The sequence below is a fragment of the Cladophialophora yegresii genome, assembly GCF_000585515.1.
Source record: "Cladophialophora yegresii CBS 114405 chromosome Unknown aczIN-supercont1.5, whole genome shotgun sequence".
Lineage (NCBI taxonomy): Eukaryota > Fungi > Ascomycota > Eurotiomycetes > Chaetothyriales > Herpotrichiellaceae > Cladophialophora > Cladophialophora yegresii.
Genome location: NW_006913049.1, coordinates 2,749,075 through 2,765,429, shown reverse-complemented (window position 1 = coordinate 2,765,429; position 16,355 = coordinate 2,749,075). Strand labels below are relative to the sequence as shown.

Sequence of the window (16,355 nt, the reverse complement as noted above, 5' to 3'; positions counted from 1 at the left end):
GGTACTGTTTTACCACCATCGATCCGCGCCTTCCAGGAATAAATCAACTCATACCGGGCACGAACTCATGCAGCAATTCTTGAGACGCCTGCTTGGGACGACTTCCTACGAGACGAACTTTCTCTAATTGCGTTCATCTAACGACCTTCTACGACCGGCATTTTTCTCGTCTTTTCATTTTCTGCGTCTAGAGCGAGCAACTTCCACAGAATAGAGCAAGGTTTTCATTCATTTTCAATCACGACGGGGATGGCTGGGCGGCTGCCTTTCGCACGGCAGGAAAAGTCTTCAAAAAGTTTTCCCGGCTCGAGCAAACTCATGGTTATGGGCTGGCGTCGGGATCAAATACAAGGTTATCACGTGTGGGCTGTTTTGTTTCAAAAGATTGTTTGCTTCACCCTACTACATGGTGCTTGCGGAGTTCCCTTCGACACAAACGATGCTAGACGAGCATGACTAGCACGGGTGCTTGCATAGCAAGACTTTAAGGGGATGGTTGATTGAGCTGAATCGTCATTGTTGTAATTAGCTATGCGAAACGAGGGCAGCCGGTTCGATGAACGAGGTTGAAATGTGCACGAATGCTGTTCGCATAGGGCTTGAGCAGGCCTCTTGAAGGTCACAATCTGCTTGCACGGAAAATCAAGCTACCTCGCACAGTGGTGTTTGGCACGCCGGGGGCTACAGGACATGGTCGGTCGACACTGTCATGGACCCTGCTGTTCGTCTTTTACTTCACGGCCGAGACTCGACGCTCGGATGGATGGGATATACCCCCTGATAGATTATCACATTTGGCCTTCAAACTTGCCTACAAAAACAACAAATCCAGTACACAAAAATAAATACGATTGACCAGAAGCTTTTATGTTTGCAGCTCAAGTACTCCGTACTGCGTAATGATGGATTGATTTTATGACCGGGTTAGTGCGAGGAAGACTTGATATGTGGCTGGACTCTCGCATCGGTGATGTGGCCAGGCTGCGATGAGTGACGAGTGAAGTCACGTGGGTCCTGGAGCGTGTTTCGCCGCAGCAACTCTCCAATCCGCCTGCGAGCTGGCCTGATCATGAATGTGATCAATTCAAACACGATCTCACAACCCATCGGTTCAGTCATTACCTTTCCATCTCTTCTTCGCATCTTCCACATCTCCCGAAGCTTGGTAATTACCTTGAATCTGTCCTCGACCAAATCGATCCGCCGTAGCAAACCCGAAAATGTCGACGCTCGAAGATATCGACGACTTGGAGCGTGATGAGAAGGAGCAGAAGAAGGACGGCGACGACAGAGACAAAAAGCCCTCTCAGAATGGCGACGCAAAAGACGCGGAGATGAAAGATGCAGGGGCTGACAAGGAGGATGAGGAACAACAGTACATAGACGACGAGATCCTGCAGTCAAGTACAAGAGACATTATCAACCGGCGGCGATTGCTAGAGAACGAGATGAAGATCCTCAAGAGTGAGTATCAGCGGTTAAAGCACGAGGAGACTACGATGAAGGACAAGATCAAGGACAACTTGGACAAGATTGAGAACAACAGGTGAGTTGAGTCTGACGCTCCTTGGCGATACGAGTTGAACGGCTAACGGCTTCACCGTGCAGACAACTACCCTACCTCGTCGGAAACGTCGTCGAACTGCTCGATCTCGATGTCGAAGCCGAAGCAGCAGAAGAAGGCGCCAACATCGATCTTGACGCCACGCGTGTAGGCAAGTCTGCGGTGATCAAAACTAGTACCCGACAGACCATTTTTCTGCCGTTGATCGGCCTGGTTGACCACGACAAGTTGAAGCCGGCCGACCTGATTGGCGTCAACAAGGACTCGTACCTCGTCCTGGACACCCTCCCTGCTGAATACGACTCGAGAGTCAAGGCGATGGAAGTCGACGAGAAGCCGACGGAGAAATACACCGATGTAGGTGGCCTGGACAAACAGATTGAAGAGCTTGTGGAAGCAGTAGTCTGGCCCATGAAAGAAGCCGAACGTTTCAAGAAGCTCGGCATCAAGGCCCCGAAGGGTGCCCTGATGTATGGGCCTCCTGGGACGGGCAAGACACTGCTCGCTCGTGCTTGCGCGGCTCAGACAAACGCCACTTTCCTCAAACTTGCGGGTCCCCAGCTTGTGCAGATGTTTATCGGTGACGGAGCCAAGCTTGTGCGCGACTGCTTCGCACTGGCAAAAGAGAAGGCTCCTTCGATCATTTTCATTGACGAGTTGGATGCAGTGGGCACCAAGCGTTTCGACTCGGAGAAGAGTGGTGATCGAGAGGTTCAGCGGACCATGTTGGAATTGCTCAATCAACTCGATGGGTTTGCTTCGGATGAGAGAATCAAGGTGCTGGCTGCCACGAACCGAGTCGATGTGCTGGATCCTGCTTTGCTCCGTTCGGGTCGGTTGGATCGAAAGATTGAGTTCCCTCTGCCGAATGAAGAGTCACGCGCTCAGATTTTGCGGATCCATTCCAGGAAGATGACCATTGACGAAGGGAACATCAACTTCGATGAGCTGGCGAGGTCGACGGATGAGTTTGGCGGTGCTCAGCTCAAAGCGGTGTGTGTGGAAGCTGGTAAGTCATGGTCCCCGACCACGACCTGGTAAACTGTTACTGACTACTGTCGCATAGGCATGATTGCTCTTCGAAAAGGCCAGTCAAAAGTCAACCACGAATCCTATGTCGAGGCTATTGCTGAAGTGCAAGCGAAGAAGAAGGACACGGTCAACTTCTACGCTTAGGCGTGTTAAAGCACCTATTCAGCGCAGGTTGTGGAATGGGCGACACATTACCGGACAGAGCATGTACTATTACCCCGGCATGGAAAGAGGCCACAGATAGAGTTTCGTCCTTGAGGAGTGCAGGTCGTCGAGAGCTGGGTGGCCTGCCTCTATTCAAGGTACAAGAACACTGCCAGACGACCGTCTCTCCTTGCTCTCTGTAGCTCCTCTGCCTACGTCCCTGACATGTGTGGCGGAGGTTTGGGAGGAAGCCATGCAGATGGCTACACAGTAATGAGACTTATTGCAAGCTGTTCAACAAGACTTGCATGGACGAGGATTATCTCGGTTGCTACCTCTGTTGCCATTGGCCTGCGGGGGACACCATCCCAGTTCCCGCAGGCTTGGGACACGCCCATCTTCCAGAACCAAGTTTTGCAACTCCCCACCCGAACACTTGCCTTCATGTTCTCCTGGTTGAATCCTTGTATTGTGTATGGGCTGTCTAGCACGCGTCTGGACCATGCCGATAAGCGGCAGTCCCGATCGCGAGCGCACTGTTATGCATAACTATTTCAGGAACTGGCCAGAGCGGCTATCCCTTCGCCTGGCTCCGACCTCGAGTCCCGCAGGAGCGAACATTGGCTGATATTCAGGCGCCGACCCGGACCAGTTTCGACTGCTTCACGTGTAGACGGTCGATAAGTCGAGTTTTTCGACATAGTTACATCAACGACCACGGAGATGGCAGTTGCACACCACGCCTCTTTTATGCAGCATGACCTCGGCAGGGCATCGAACAGAGCAGCATACCATGAACAAGCGGAGACTGGTACACCTGTTCTACGAACAACTTCCCTCCCAGCGTCAATACCCTCCAGAATATCGCGATGTACCATCGAGCCAGTGTTTTCGATTCGTCGGGCAGGAGCCAGGTGGAAGAAGTTGCCATCGCCCATCCTGAAGCTTGTGCTTGCCCATCTTAGGTGCATGCATATCGGTCCCGCATGCTCCTCCTGTCCGACCTGCTATATGAGAGACTTGGTCGCCGTCCAACTGACTTGCAAGGCATGGTTCTCGGACGCGCAGCGAATTCTGTGAGTTGGCTCGTCCTCCCTCTAATCTATAGCTAAGTCGCACAGATACACCGATATCCAGATCGTGGGCCAAGATGATTCGTCAATGCTTCTGAAATGGAAGCTCTCCCGCGCAGCGCGTCTCATTCGCCTGCGCTCAACGCTCCGTTCCAGGCCGCTTCTCGCGGCGCTCGTGAAGACATTACACGTGCCTGACCCGAACATACCTCTGTATGTTGCTGGAGGGAACCCGAATCCAGAGTACGACGCCTACATCTGTACCCTGGCTTCCGTCGTCATGGCGTGCCCGAACTTAGAAGCGCTTACCGGATTTTATTGCTTCTACAACCATACGTTCGACAGGTTGACGCACGCGCTCTCAACGAGAAAACAACTGCGGCTACATGCCTGGATCATCGCCGAGAATGACGATGTTACCGCAAGGGGTCAGACTCAATTACCTCCAGGCCTGCTGAATGATGACCAGTCATATCAGTTTGCGCTGTACCACGACCGATGGAAACAGCTTGAAACACTTCTCCTCTGTTCACCTGGTGGTCTTGGAGTCATTGAGCATGAACTTTTCATCCGAATCCTCTATTCTCTGCCTGCGCTCAAGAACTTGTGCGTCTCCTCTTTCGATACAGATGACTTTCACGATATGACGCTCCTTTCGCTTCCTCCATGGGTCACTAGCCTGCGGCTTGAGGAGTGCTTAGGAGTGACCGACACCGGACTGACAAGGTGGGCTGCAAGCCCAAATGCAGCGCAGATCGAGCGGTTGAGTCTACTACATCAGAACATCACGGGCTTGTTGACCATCTCGAAGGTCTTTGCGAGTCTGGGACGTCTGGCCAAGTTCACCATCGTTCAGAGCGACGTTGTACCTTCCCTGCCGAAGGAAATGCGGCAGGTGGTCGTACAGCCTTTGCTTGCGTCAAAATCTTTACAATTCCTGCACTGGGATATCTCGCCCCCCAAAGGAGGGGATACTGATAATTCGGTGGTGGAACGCGGTCCAACAACTCCTAACATGCATCTAGCACTGTCGGTCTCACATGGCGGCTTCCCACATCTTCGACGACTACGAGCACCCCGAGATACATCTCCCCTTGGCATCCTGCAGTCCGTGTGCGAACCTCTGCAGGGGAACATCGCCTTACCAGGCGACGCGTCTCATTCAAATCACTACCGGCAATTGAGGAGGTCGAACTCTTTGTGTGCGGCTCGTCTGAGAGCTCGAAAGATTGAGCTTCATCAAACTATCAGGATCCATACACCTGCTTCCAGAGCTGATCCTGCTCGGTCAACTGACAGAGACACCCTGCAACCGCCGGCGCAGAAGACTACGAGTGACTCATCAACATCGACACTTGGCTCCTGGAGAACTGTTGGCTCCAGCCTTTCGAAAAGGAGCAGCATCACCAATCATACTGGACCTGGACCTGGACTGGGACCTGTCTCGCCGCTTACAGCAAGCCAGGATCACTTCTCCCCGCTGGCTCCTGATGACGGCATCATATCTCCCATCGCTGCAGACCAAGACGAGGTGTTTCTTACCGGCCGGGACTCAGACAAGCAAGCAGTCACGGGGCCTCAGAGAAGGAACCGTAGAGAGAGCAGTAAGCGGCATAGTATCTGTCGATGCACACCAAGTCCGGCAGAGAACAGGGATAGCATATGCATGTGTGAGGCCCATAAAGGCCCGCAGCAGGAGAAAGAAGCGGGCGTAGTTCCGCTGCCGCCTCGAAGTCCGTTTCGTCCCGTACTTACTCATGGCCCACCGACTCGGTTCCCTAGCCTTACGATCAGGACATGCCCAAGAAGCCGTCCCGTGTTTTACCTGAGGCCCGACGTACCCGGTCTGGACAGCAACGGTGGCCTGATTGGTTGGGGCGAGCTCCTGAGAATCAGCGAGAAGGCCAGAACGAGCACGAGCACGAGCACGAGCAGCCAGAGAGCACGTGCCAGAAGTTCCAAAACCAGCCTTGATGAAGACAGCGATGAGGACGACGAGGCACTCACAGGCATGTGTACGGGCTTTCGATCGGAAGATCAACTTGGCGACCTTCCGACGTTGAGGAAGATAATGTCTGGGTCTTCAGCAGGAAGTGGTGCCACATCTGGAACGCAAGGGAGACCAAGGTCCAAGTCCAAATCATCCTCGCGGTTGAGCTTTTCACTGGGAGGGAAAACATCCGACAAAGACATCATGTCTAACAGTAGACCTTCGTGCAGACATGTGGCCCGTCCCAAGGGGGACAGAGGTGGATGCGTGGTCGTTGATGATTTCTTCTGAGTACAGAAACTCAGGGGCACGTATGGTGTGATTCTGAGTAATCAGCGATCTGTCCGTTGGCTGTCTGTGCAGTGCTCTTGGTTGATAGATTATGTCAAAGAACCATGCATGGCTTTTCTGTTGTCAAGTTATGTCAAAGGAAGCATGGCGTGATGTTGTTGGTTGTTAACCCCGATACCTATCTACGGACAGCACCTAGTAGACACAGAAGGACATGGCAACCCATTGCTAATACCTACTGCACGTATCATTGTGCCCCTTGAGTGCGTCACATACGGCGTTATGGTCTCGGCTCATTTATTCAGCAAATGTGGTGAATGTGCTCAGCATCATGGCTCGCCTCGACTGTAGCAGGATGCCGCCTATTGTTCTCTCGAGCTAAGTCCGGTGATGCGGTATTGCGGTGATATCTAATCCTGCCTTGCTCGCTCGACCCTCGGCCTTTACGAGACGCCGAAGACGCACAGCGATACTCCGTACGAGTAATCCGGGTTCGGCGACCGGAATCATTTCAACCCGAGCAGCATAGCTCGTACTCGACGGATGATTCGCCAACGGCCGTTCATTACCAAGTCAACCTCGTAGGAGCACGGAGTCCCATCTCGCTGAGCAAGGCCTTGTGGCGTGAGCTCTGCACCGTGCAGTCCAAGCCACGTCCTGCTCGCTGTTCAGAAAGGATGTATAAGAGGTGAGTGAGTGGATGAAGTCTTGATGTGAATGCGGTACAGAATCTCAGAGTATTTACTGCACGCACGCCGTTTACTTATACAGTGACAACTTCTTGATCAAGCTTCGCTTCGCGATCCTCCATCCTCAGCTTCAACTTCAGCTCGCCGGTGGCATTGACACGCCACGCGCGCGCTACGAGTCCAAGATCGCCCTCAACCTTGAATCTGCTTCGCCATCACAAGCTAATTGACTTGCTCCGAGGACGCGTCTTCGCACAAGGTCGTGCCTTTACCACCACCAGAGGGCAAGCCACAGTAAAGTGGCCTCAGTGCGAGCGTCTCTCAAACCGGCCCAAGGGATTTGAAAACGCCGAATCCGTCACCAGTCACCAGTCACCAGTCACCAGTCACCCGTCACCCTCACCCGTCGGTTCTTCCACGGGACCAATATACTGTAATTTAATTGACTGCTCTACGCTACGCTCCGCAGAATCATCCATCGTCGACCACCGTCACCATGGTCTCCCTCTCCGACGTGCACCTCAACAACAGCTCCCTCTCCAGCGCCGGCTCAGGCCCCAGTGTCGCCCTCCTCGGCGCGACAGCCGGCATCGGCCTCGCCACCTTCCACGCCCTCCTCAAACACACTTCTACACCCACAATCTACCTCGTCGGCCGGGACGCGTCGCGCCTGGACGCCCTCATCGCGTCAGCCCAGAGACAGTACCCCACCGCTGGAGGCGCCACCGTCATCCCCATCGTCGCGGGCGATCTCACGCTCGTGCGCAACGCCGACGCCGCGGCCCGCAGGATCGCCAGCCTCACGTCGCGGCTCGACCTGCTCGTCATGTCGCCCGGGTACCTGTCCTTCTCGTCCACGGCAGATTGGTCCCCGGAGGGCCTCGACCGGATCACGAGCATTCGGTACCACGCGCGGATGCGCTTCCTGGTCACCTTGCTGCCACTCCTGCGGCGGGCGCCGAACCCGCGCGTCATCAGCGTGCTGGGCGCGGGGAAGGAGGGCGCCCTCAGTCTCGACGATCTGGGCATGACGCTTCCCCGAACGTATGGACCCATCTACGCGGCTGGGGCCGCGGCGTCGATGACGACGCTGTTCTTTGAGGAGTTGGCCGCGCAGGGCCCAGGCAACGATAACGACAGCGCCACCGACAATCACAGGATCGTCTTCATCCATTTGTTCCCCGGCCTCGTGGGGACGGGGCTGCAAGTCGTCAATTCCGGGTGGGCGCTTTCCGCCCTGTGGGGGTGGATTGTCAGACCCCTGTTCCGGGTGTTTGGCTCGACGGCTGAGAATGCGGGGGAGAGAGTCCTCTTTGCGGCGACGAGTGGGCGGTTCAGACGCGTGAGGCCGGAGGATGCGAAGGGCTTAGAAGGCACGCTGGTCCAGAGGGGGAGTACCGGTGTTTTGGGCAGTGGTGTGTATCTGGTGGGAGAGGATTCAGAGGTAGCGCCACCGCCGGGCGTGTTGGAGGAGCTGAGACGGCAGGACGCCGGGAAGAAGGTGTATGAGTATACGATGAGGGAGTTTGAGAGGATCGAGAACATGGGGGATTAACGCTGAGGTTGAGGTAAGGGGCAGTAGAGCATGAGATAGAGGAGATAATGAAACGTAATAAAGTGGTATGAAATGAATGAATCACAGCACTCGATGACAGGGATCGCAGACCTCGAGTACAGTGGCGCTTTTCGTTGTTGGGATTGGATGAAGAAAGCGTGCGTGCAAATCTCAGGTATCTTCGATATTTCAATGCAATATACCGTAACCGGAGGGCGGCATGGTTGCGTACAGCGGCCTGCGTGCATACCTACCTGTACCAGCTGACCTACCTATGCAGCTACCTATGTGCCTGCGCTCTTCCCTGCTTGTAGGTCTCCCTTCTTTTCCTACTGATAGGACGGGATATAAGCCTCATGGCAGTTGAGTCCGCTATCAGCGTGTGCTCGGGTAACAAAGAGCTCAGCCACACAACGAAGCAGGTGTCGAACAGGCCTACACAGCCGACTGGACTTGAAGGACGCAGGGTGACGAACAGTCGTCCAAATGCGCAATATCAGTGGTACTGTACCTCGAGATCTTCGCCGCAGATGCAGAGGGCGTCAAGGCAAGCTGTGCGACTGGGGCTGAATGGCACTACCTGGTATCAAGCTTAAGTTGCGCGGACGCCGCGATAAGCGTGCAAGATGCGAGCCCTAGGTCTTAAGTCTTGGACATCGAACCAAGCATGCATATATGCTTCACAGTTGGTTTCCCTGTTTTCGACCACCTCAGTGGTCCCATCCAGAGAGGACGAGTAACGCCAGAACGTCGAGATGAGACCACGAGAATGCAGACAGTTTGCACGAGCTCTGTTCTTTCACTCCCATTGAGTCCCGAAGATGGAGGTCGACCTTGTCAGGCCGATCAATCCAACGTCGCCTCCTGCGCGAGGTGCATCTCCCGCCAATCTCGCTCGATGGACCCATCGTCCAGATTCGCGCGCCAAACGCACAGCTGCCACCGGGGTTGCTGTCGTTGTGGCCTCGGCGGGTCACCGTCAGGAATGGCATTTCCTTCCCGTGGTTGTGGCGGCAGATGAAAACAAACAGGAAACACGAAATACAACGTATACGCCCTGACAGCCTTAGCCGCGAAAGCCTCCCTCAAGTCGGTATACGCCTCCTTGGACTCCAAAACACGCCACACCCTCGGCATGACATTCTCGTCCCAGAGATTGGGGGATCCAAGCTGTTCGGGGATCGTGATCGTCCAGCCCTTCTGCCCAGGCGCGAACGTCACAGTGCGCAAGTTTGGAAACACGACGAGATCGCGCTGCAGGTTCCAGGCATGATCATCCACGACGTCGGCCTCATCCACGCTCAGCCTCAGATGGCGCACCTCGCTCAGATAACCTAGCGCGGCCATCCTACGCACAAACGCCACCATCGCGCGCTTGCAATGCATTTCCCACAGCGCGATCTGGACGAACGCGCGCTGCGCCTCGGCTTGGAGGTGGCGCTGAGGCACGGAACCTGGCTTTGACATGGTCCCAGAGTTGACTTTCAAAAGCCACTGGTGGTCCGCGCGATAGGGCCCCGTCGTGCTCGACGCACAGTAGCAGCCCGATTGCGCCGTGACGGCGACGCGGTTGCCGTGGAAGGCATGCCCAAAGATGGTGAGGCGGATCTCGGCGGGGAGATGGCCCAGGCGGGAGGCCACGGCTGAGAGGCGCGGGTCTCGACTTTCTGGGGGGAACATGTACGGGCGGGCTGTGAGGGTGTGGGAGTGTGAAGGTAAGGAAGAGAGGGATGTTGTTGGGTCGGCCATTACGGGGCCAGAAAGGATGTTCTTTGTTGGTGGTGCTGTTTACTCGGTAATCGTCTTACCAGCGAGATACGTACTCCGGACGCATGCCCTTGCTGTGGACGGGGTATGTACTCCATTCGAGGGGGAGGTGGGAGGGCACAGTGGATGTGTATGAACAAACTGTTAGGGTCTTCCACGTATGCGGTACCGTAGCCCGTACCGGTATATCTTACGGCGACACATTAGCCCCTACTCGCTCAACCAGATCTTTGAGGACGTGGAAGTCTGTCTGACCGTCGCAAGACAAATCCCGTGGTTCCCATCTCGCCCAACTCACTCATTCACCCACCATCAAACTCGATCCTCGAGCGCGCAAGACGCCGCAGTCCGCCTGCTGGCGGACTGTGAAAGTTGAAATCGAGGTTACGGAGTATGGAGTACTGTTCTTTCACCACCCGCGGTGTTGGACCCCCGCGCAAAAAGCAACACGAGACATCCCAACACGTCCGCGTACTACAGTCACATAAAGCCCTTGAGACCCAACACCGTGCGTAGGCTTTCTTGTTTCTGATCTCGAGCACACGCCTCTCGAACGACTACACGCTCGTGTCTCGGAACTTGTTTGGATTCGTAAGTTCCCTCGTTCTCGCATTGAGTTTCGGCGTGGCGGTCCGTGGCGTCTTCTTGTCTCGGCGAGAAGGAAATTGGACGAGGGCGGATCAGGACAGAACGACACAGACGGGAGAAGGAACACGCCCGTACTGCTTACTCCGCACCCGTTCGGTGGTCGTCCGTGGGGGTGTTGCGTAGGGATGTAGGCACGTAGGCACGTAGGCACGTAGGCACGTAGGCACGTAGGCACGTAGGCACGTAGGCACGTAGGCACGTAGTTGTCTAGGTATGTACTAGTCGTAAGTACGAACTGTGGCGGGGCAGTCCCGTGTCTGCCCTGTTCCTCCCTTGTTCCGTCCTTGCCCTCGCACGGCGAGGCAGGAGCAGCATAGCTGCGACATAGTTCCTAGCTGAGAGCCCAGCTCTCTGGAGATAGACATTCCGGGATTCGAGACATACAGCAATCCCTTGCCACACGAACGAACAGATTCCACGAAACAAGGACGGCCGTCAATATGAGCCGGGTCTTCTGCGTACGTTGTTGGTAATACGCCATTATGGCATTAAGACTGCGAATCCGAAGGCTTCCTGGCGTCTCTTCTACATTGGTAGATGTGGGTATAGTACAGTACGGGAATGGAAGTAATGAAGTCAGTAAGTAGGTGAGAAAATCCGCAACGACGAATATCGCATCCCTCTACCCCGCGTACAGTATGGACAGTCAGATTCGTCAAGGGACATATCGTATGAAAATGGTATCTCGTCGCGCGCAAGATGATGTGACGCTCACTTTTGCAGACGCTTGAACAGAGAAGGGGGAGTCGGAGAACGGTGGCCATCGCTCTTCTGTCGTAAATTCGCGTTGATCTCACAGCTCGAGCCTACGCTCACGCTTGTCGTCTACGTGGTGTAAGAGGTACTGATCCTGCTGAGACCGGCTGCGTGAAGATGACTTGGCCGTATGTAGACGTCTCGTCTGGCGGATCGTCTCGTGATAGTCGTCCGCCGCGTCAAATTCCAGCGTCTTTGGCAGACTATCGACTCGAAGGGGCCGGCCTCCAAGGGCGGCTTGAGAAATATGATTCAGCACGGCAACATCGTTGTTTGATGTCTTCATTCGCGGAACTCGCTGATTTGGCTTTGCTGACTGCACTTTGACCGGGAAAGGAGGCACTGCGTTGATATGCCTTTCTGACTGCACCTTCATCGGGATAGGAGGCACTGGAGGCAGTCTTCGATTCGGAGGCGGCTTCGGAGGTTGCTCAGCTGGTGGCCGAGGAAAGTGTTTGAATCCTTCATCTGACGACGCGCTGGTGCTGTAGTTGAGGTAGGTGAATGCGCCGGTGTCGACCGATTCACCAAAAGATAGCCTCGGGTCGACCTGGCTGTCGTTGTTGTGCCAGTTGTTCCAGTACTTCTGTCTGGGCGTGTCTTGTTCATTCGACCAAGGGATTTGATGGTGCTCCGGGGTGGTGAGCTCCCCGCGGGTGCCGGTTCGCCGCATCGATTGCTCGCGAGATCGAGGACTTTCTGCGACGACAGTATCGGAGAGGCCGTCGAAATTGAAGGATAACAGTGAGCTCACGGATGTCGTCGCGGGCGTCGTCGAGACGCTTGGAGATGTGTGCAGGGTCGGGGACTGGACGATCGGGCCGTCGTGGAGAAAGCGTTGCTGCTGAGGCTGCGGCTCTGGATGTTCTGTGTATAGGTCCTGTGGAGGCTGACGGCGTGGGTCATCGGACCGGTGCCTCGTCAATTCGCGATGGGAGACATTTTTATCCCTGATGGGAATGTTGACGTCCTTTCGGTTGCTCTCTTGTCTGTGTTCGCCTACACAGTGGAGTCGCTCCAGGCCAGCAAAGCGCTGTATATGTTCGCCAATTTTCCTCTCCAATTGCTCGCTGGAGAGACGAGCGGCCGGATCTCGCTCGAGGCACTGCAGAGTCAGCTGCACGACCGGGCCAACAGCATGGTACACCTGGCCCTCGTCCTTCTTGGCTTTCTTTTCAGCATCCTTTTGAAGCGACTGAGCCCATAGAAAGACTTGCCCCAGGTTTGCGTGAAAACTCGCATCCGCGAGACCACCACCACGGCCGGCCATTCTGTTCTTTGAAGATCGGTGTCTCTGGAACGAACTGTAGCTACGCTTGCAGAGTAGGGTCAAAATGTCGAGGCTCACTGCGCCGAGGGAGAAGATGTCCGACGCGAACATGTCCTGTTCCACCGATTGCCAAGTCTGAACCACTGCACTCCGGCCTTCTGGGGCCGAGACAAACATAGGACTCTTGACTGGTGGACCGCTTTTCTTGCCGTTTGAGCTTGTCGAGGAGAGGATCGAGGGCGCCCTTCCTGGCACCGAAGGGTCGAAGACGCGGCGGGTTGTACCTGAACTTGAGATGGATTTGTTGTCGGTTGGGGACAAGACGTCACGCCCGCGAGCAATGGGCTGCGGTGGGGTGTCCGAAGGCAATGCGGAGCTGAGGCGCAATCGGGCATAATCTCCTCTCGACGTCGGCTGGAATGTATACGTTGCCGCTGAAGACGCTGACCTGCTTCTAGCTGGGTTGTTGCTGTCTGTGGTGTTCAATCTGCCATTTCCGTCGGCCCTCCGCCCCGATCGGCCGCCTGACGGGAGTGCAACAGCTGCAGAACCGGTGCTTTGGATAGTGACTGCCCTCTTCCATCTCTCGGGCGGGCCATACTGATATGCTTCGATATCGTCCGGCTTCGCCTTGTCACGGAGCAAGCCTTCACCGTCGAGCAAACCCAACGATATGCGGAAAGACTCATCGATCTGGATATTGGACGGCCGAATAGCTCCGTGAAACTCGTCGTTGCTGTGTAACCAGGCCAGTGCGTTAGACAGACAGTGGGGCCAATTGATCAAAATCCGTCGCCGCTGTTGCTTTGCCAACGCAGCAAAACTCTTCGGAGAATCAGTCAGGAATGCCTTGAGACTCCATTCCGGGGCGGGGAGTGAAAGCACGTTGAAACTGCCTTGATATAGGTATGAGCCGAAAATCGACACTATATGCTCGTGGCACAGCCTTCTGCTGGCTGCAATCTCGTTCAACATCTCATCCTCGGTTAGAGGAGCCTCAAGCTTGATGCGCCTGCGAACGAAGATCTTCTGATTGGCAGTAGGGAGGCGAACTCGGTCGACCCCATCGTGGGCGAGGGAGAGAACCACGGATTTCAGGTTGAGAGGGACGACCGGGACGGTCTCCTCGTCGGCGTAGCGGATGTGCTCTCCTTCGCCCACGATGCGTGTGAGAAACTTGAACTGATTCTTATAAAACCGTTTGTCTAGAGCTCGGTCGGGCTCATAGGACAACCGCAGATCGGGAACAGCCTCCTCGATGACAGGGAGGTCTTCATCGTCATACGAGTCATCAATAACGCCAAATATCTGATCCGGGACCCCGGTGGCGACGAGGATGAGGAAGAATCGTTTGGCTCTTGTCAAGATCCAATCCAAGTAGGTATCGTCAGTCAAGTCGCCTCCAAAATACAACTGCCGCTGAAGAAGTTCCTGCTCGTTTGGTCGGAGATGGGAATGCACGTATGCGGAGGTGACGGTCTCGTCAACACGCTCATCTGTCCACAACGACATGGTGCCAATGAGCGGCCTCACGGGACAGGAAGACGGGGGATGCGCAGAGAGTGACGGCCGTTGATTAAAAGATCCATAGTCTTATCGGAGAGCGTCCGGCTAACATAGGAGACGCATGAAGCGCGCACATGGAAAGTGGGCTGCAGGAATGTCCAGCGAACCGCGCGAGAGCAGTTCGTACAGCTCAGAAGAAACCGGGGAGCATGGCGGAACAGTCGAAGGATGGAGAACCCTGTATCTTTCTTGCCGAGATATCTAGACGAAACAGGAGAGTAGGTCGCCTGATGTGTAGGAGGGGAAAGTGGTCTCGCGGCGACGGCCGCGTGTGCTGGAGATAAAAGAAATCTGCTTCGCGGATGTTAAAGTGGGGGTATCAAGGTATAAGCCCTACCGGGCGCGAGGCCCGAAAGTACCATCGCTTATATTTAAGACGGGAATTTTATCTTGGCCGACGGCCGTTAGTCCCAGGGGAAGTCATTTTCGGCCTCGAATTCACCGTGATGTAGAGAGCTTAGTTGGGAGCGAGGAAGTGAGGCAGTTTGGAACAGTGACAGCGGCACAAAGAGGTGCTGGGCTGGAAGGCACAGGCCTCCAAGCGCAAGGATTCGTGGAGGCAGTACGCCACATGATGTGCTGTGGTAGGCAGGACTAGGGTGTAAGACTCCTGCAGACGTGATCATGCTCTTGCCCAGCGCCGTTTGGAACCAATTTCGCAGGGAGAACTCGAGACATTGGAGACCAGGATGGAGGTTGCCGTCGACAGTTGAACGCTGCTTAGTGGCGTCTGCACCTGCGGATGATGGGCAGGCTGATGGCAGGCGGCCCTACAGGGGGTGATTACATACCAAGAGGACTCGCAGAGGCGAAAGAAGAAAGGACAAAAGTTCGGATGCGAGATAGATATTGGAAATGCTGGGCCGTTCCAACCGTGATAGGTCAATCCGACAGCCTTATCGCGTTGGCAAGTGGGATGCAAAGCACCCCTGTCGAAGGGCAAGATCGGCTCGCATGGCGCCGACAGACTAGCACCGTGCGAGCAGTATCAAAGGAGGAGTCTTGTTCTTTTGATATAAACTCTCAAACCACAATAGAGGGCTCAGCACGCAGTCAGAGCGACACACACTACTGTGTCTCTCGTAGCTGCTCTGTTCCTATGGATGACCCAGCGAACACTTCGTACTGGGGGAGTAAGGCGACGGCCTGTCTTCTCCTGTCTGCAGGATGTGGGCCTGAGTCGGTGTGCAAAGCAGTGATTGACAGCTCGACAAGCCACCAGGGTGAAAGGATGAGATGCCGCGATGGGACTCTCGCAGCATCGATTGCCTCACTGTCAACAGATGAGCGACACTCCGATGACGAGACCACCAGCAGCACGTATCTCTCATCAACGGTGTCCGGCGCCAATGCCGCCTGCAGAAGACGAAACACGGCTTTTTGAGTTAGCTCTTCGCCTGACTGCCTTGTATATCGTCACGGGTTTCTCCCTCTTGGTGGCTAATTTCCATTAAAGCCGAGCAAACGTGAGAATATAGCGCGGCTCTTTGCTGCTTGGGACGGTTCGTCACCCACCCTTCACTCCTCGATGCATCTTTAAATGCTGGTGATGCGGTCAAAAGATTGTCGGTCGTTATCATGGTCGTTATCATGTTCCTGAGCTTCGAGCGAGTCCGAGCTTATTGCTGTGCGAGCGTCGCTGGGCTGACCCGGTAGTGGAAGGCTGGCTATTGCCAGGGAACTTTCAAAATTGGTTACGGTCAAGTTGGCATCACGATCCTACGAAGACAAGAAGCATGAAGACAAGGAGTCCTGTCGCCACGGGTAGCTGGGGCATTCTAGTAAGTCTCTTCTTCGGTGAGCGTTGCTGATGCGATGGTGCATGCCTCATTGATATTGTCGGTGGCCACTTTCTTTTCGGAAACCCGGCTCCTAGGCTGAAGAGCCCGGACTTGTGTCTTATCACTCTTAATGGGCGCCGCCACGCGCTCCGTGCTTCTCCATACATACCTTATATGTCTGTCACTGTCGGCGAGGGGAACAGGCTGCTACTTTTGCCATTTGGAGAAC

General features: G+C 55.0%; 5 protein-coding genes across 5 annotated transcripts; 3 read left to right on the top strand and 2 right to left on the bottom strand.

Moving 5' to 3' along the window:
• Window positions 1–1,220: 1,220 nt before the first annotated feature.
• On the top strand, window positions 1,221–2,740 carry A1O7_07722 (26S protease regulatory subunit 6A; the record flags this gene model as incomplete). The annotated part of the gene is made up of 3 exons (XM_007761719.1): window positions 1,221–1,546; window positions 1,609–2,573; window positions 2,631–2,740. The coding sequence occupies 3 exons, from the start codon at window positions 1,221–1,223 to the stop codon at window positions 2,738–2,740; spliced, it is 1,401 nt and encodes a 466-aa protein (XP_007759909.1).
• Window positions 2,741–4,093: 1,353 nt separating this feature from the next.
• On the top strand, window positions 4,094–5,046 carry A1O7_07721 (uncharacterized protein; the record flags this gene model as incomplete). Its single annotated transcript, XM_007761718.1, has 2 exons — window positions 4,094–4,926; window positions 4,962–5,046. 2 exons carry the CDS (start codon window positions 4,094–4,096, stop codon window positions 5,044–5,046), a joined length of 918 nt encoding a protein of 305 aa, XP_007759908.1.
• Window positions 5,047–7,279: 2,233 nt separating this feature from the next.
• On the top strand, window positions 7,280–8,338 carry A1O7_07720 (uncharacterized protein; the record flags this gene model as incomplete). The annotated part of the gene is made up of 1 exon (XM_007761717.1): window positions 7,280–8,338. One exon carries the CDS (start codon window positions 7,280–7,282, stop codon window positions 8,336–8,338), a length of 1,059 nt encoding a protein of 352 aa, XP_007759907.1.
• Window positions 8,339–9,184: 846 nt separating this feature from the next.
• A1O7_07719 (uncharacterized protein) lies at window positions 9,185–10,018 on the bottom strand (the record flags this gene model as incomplete). The annotated part of the gene is made up of 1 exon (XM_007761716.1): window positions 9,185–10,018. One exon carries the CDS (start codon window positions 10,016–10,018, stop codon window positions 9,185–9,187), a length of 834 nt encoding a protein of 277 aa, XP_007759906.1.
• A 1,528-nt stretch (window positions 10,019–11,546) lies between these two features.
• On the bottom strand, window positions 11,547–14,291 carry A1O7_07718 (serine/threonine protein kinase; the record flags this gene model as incomplete). The annotated part of the gene is made up of 1 exon (XM_007761715.1): window positions 11,547–14,291. The coding sequence occupies one exon, from the start codon at window positions 14,289–14,291 to the stop codon at window positions 11,547–11,549; it is 2,745 nt and encodes a 914-aa protein (XP_007759905.1).
• Between the last annotated feature and the right edge of the window lie 2,064 nt (window positions 14,292–16,355).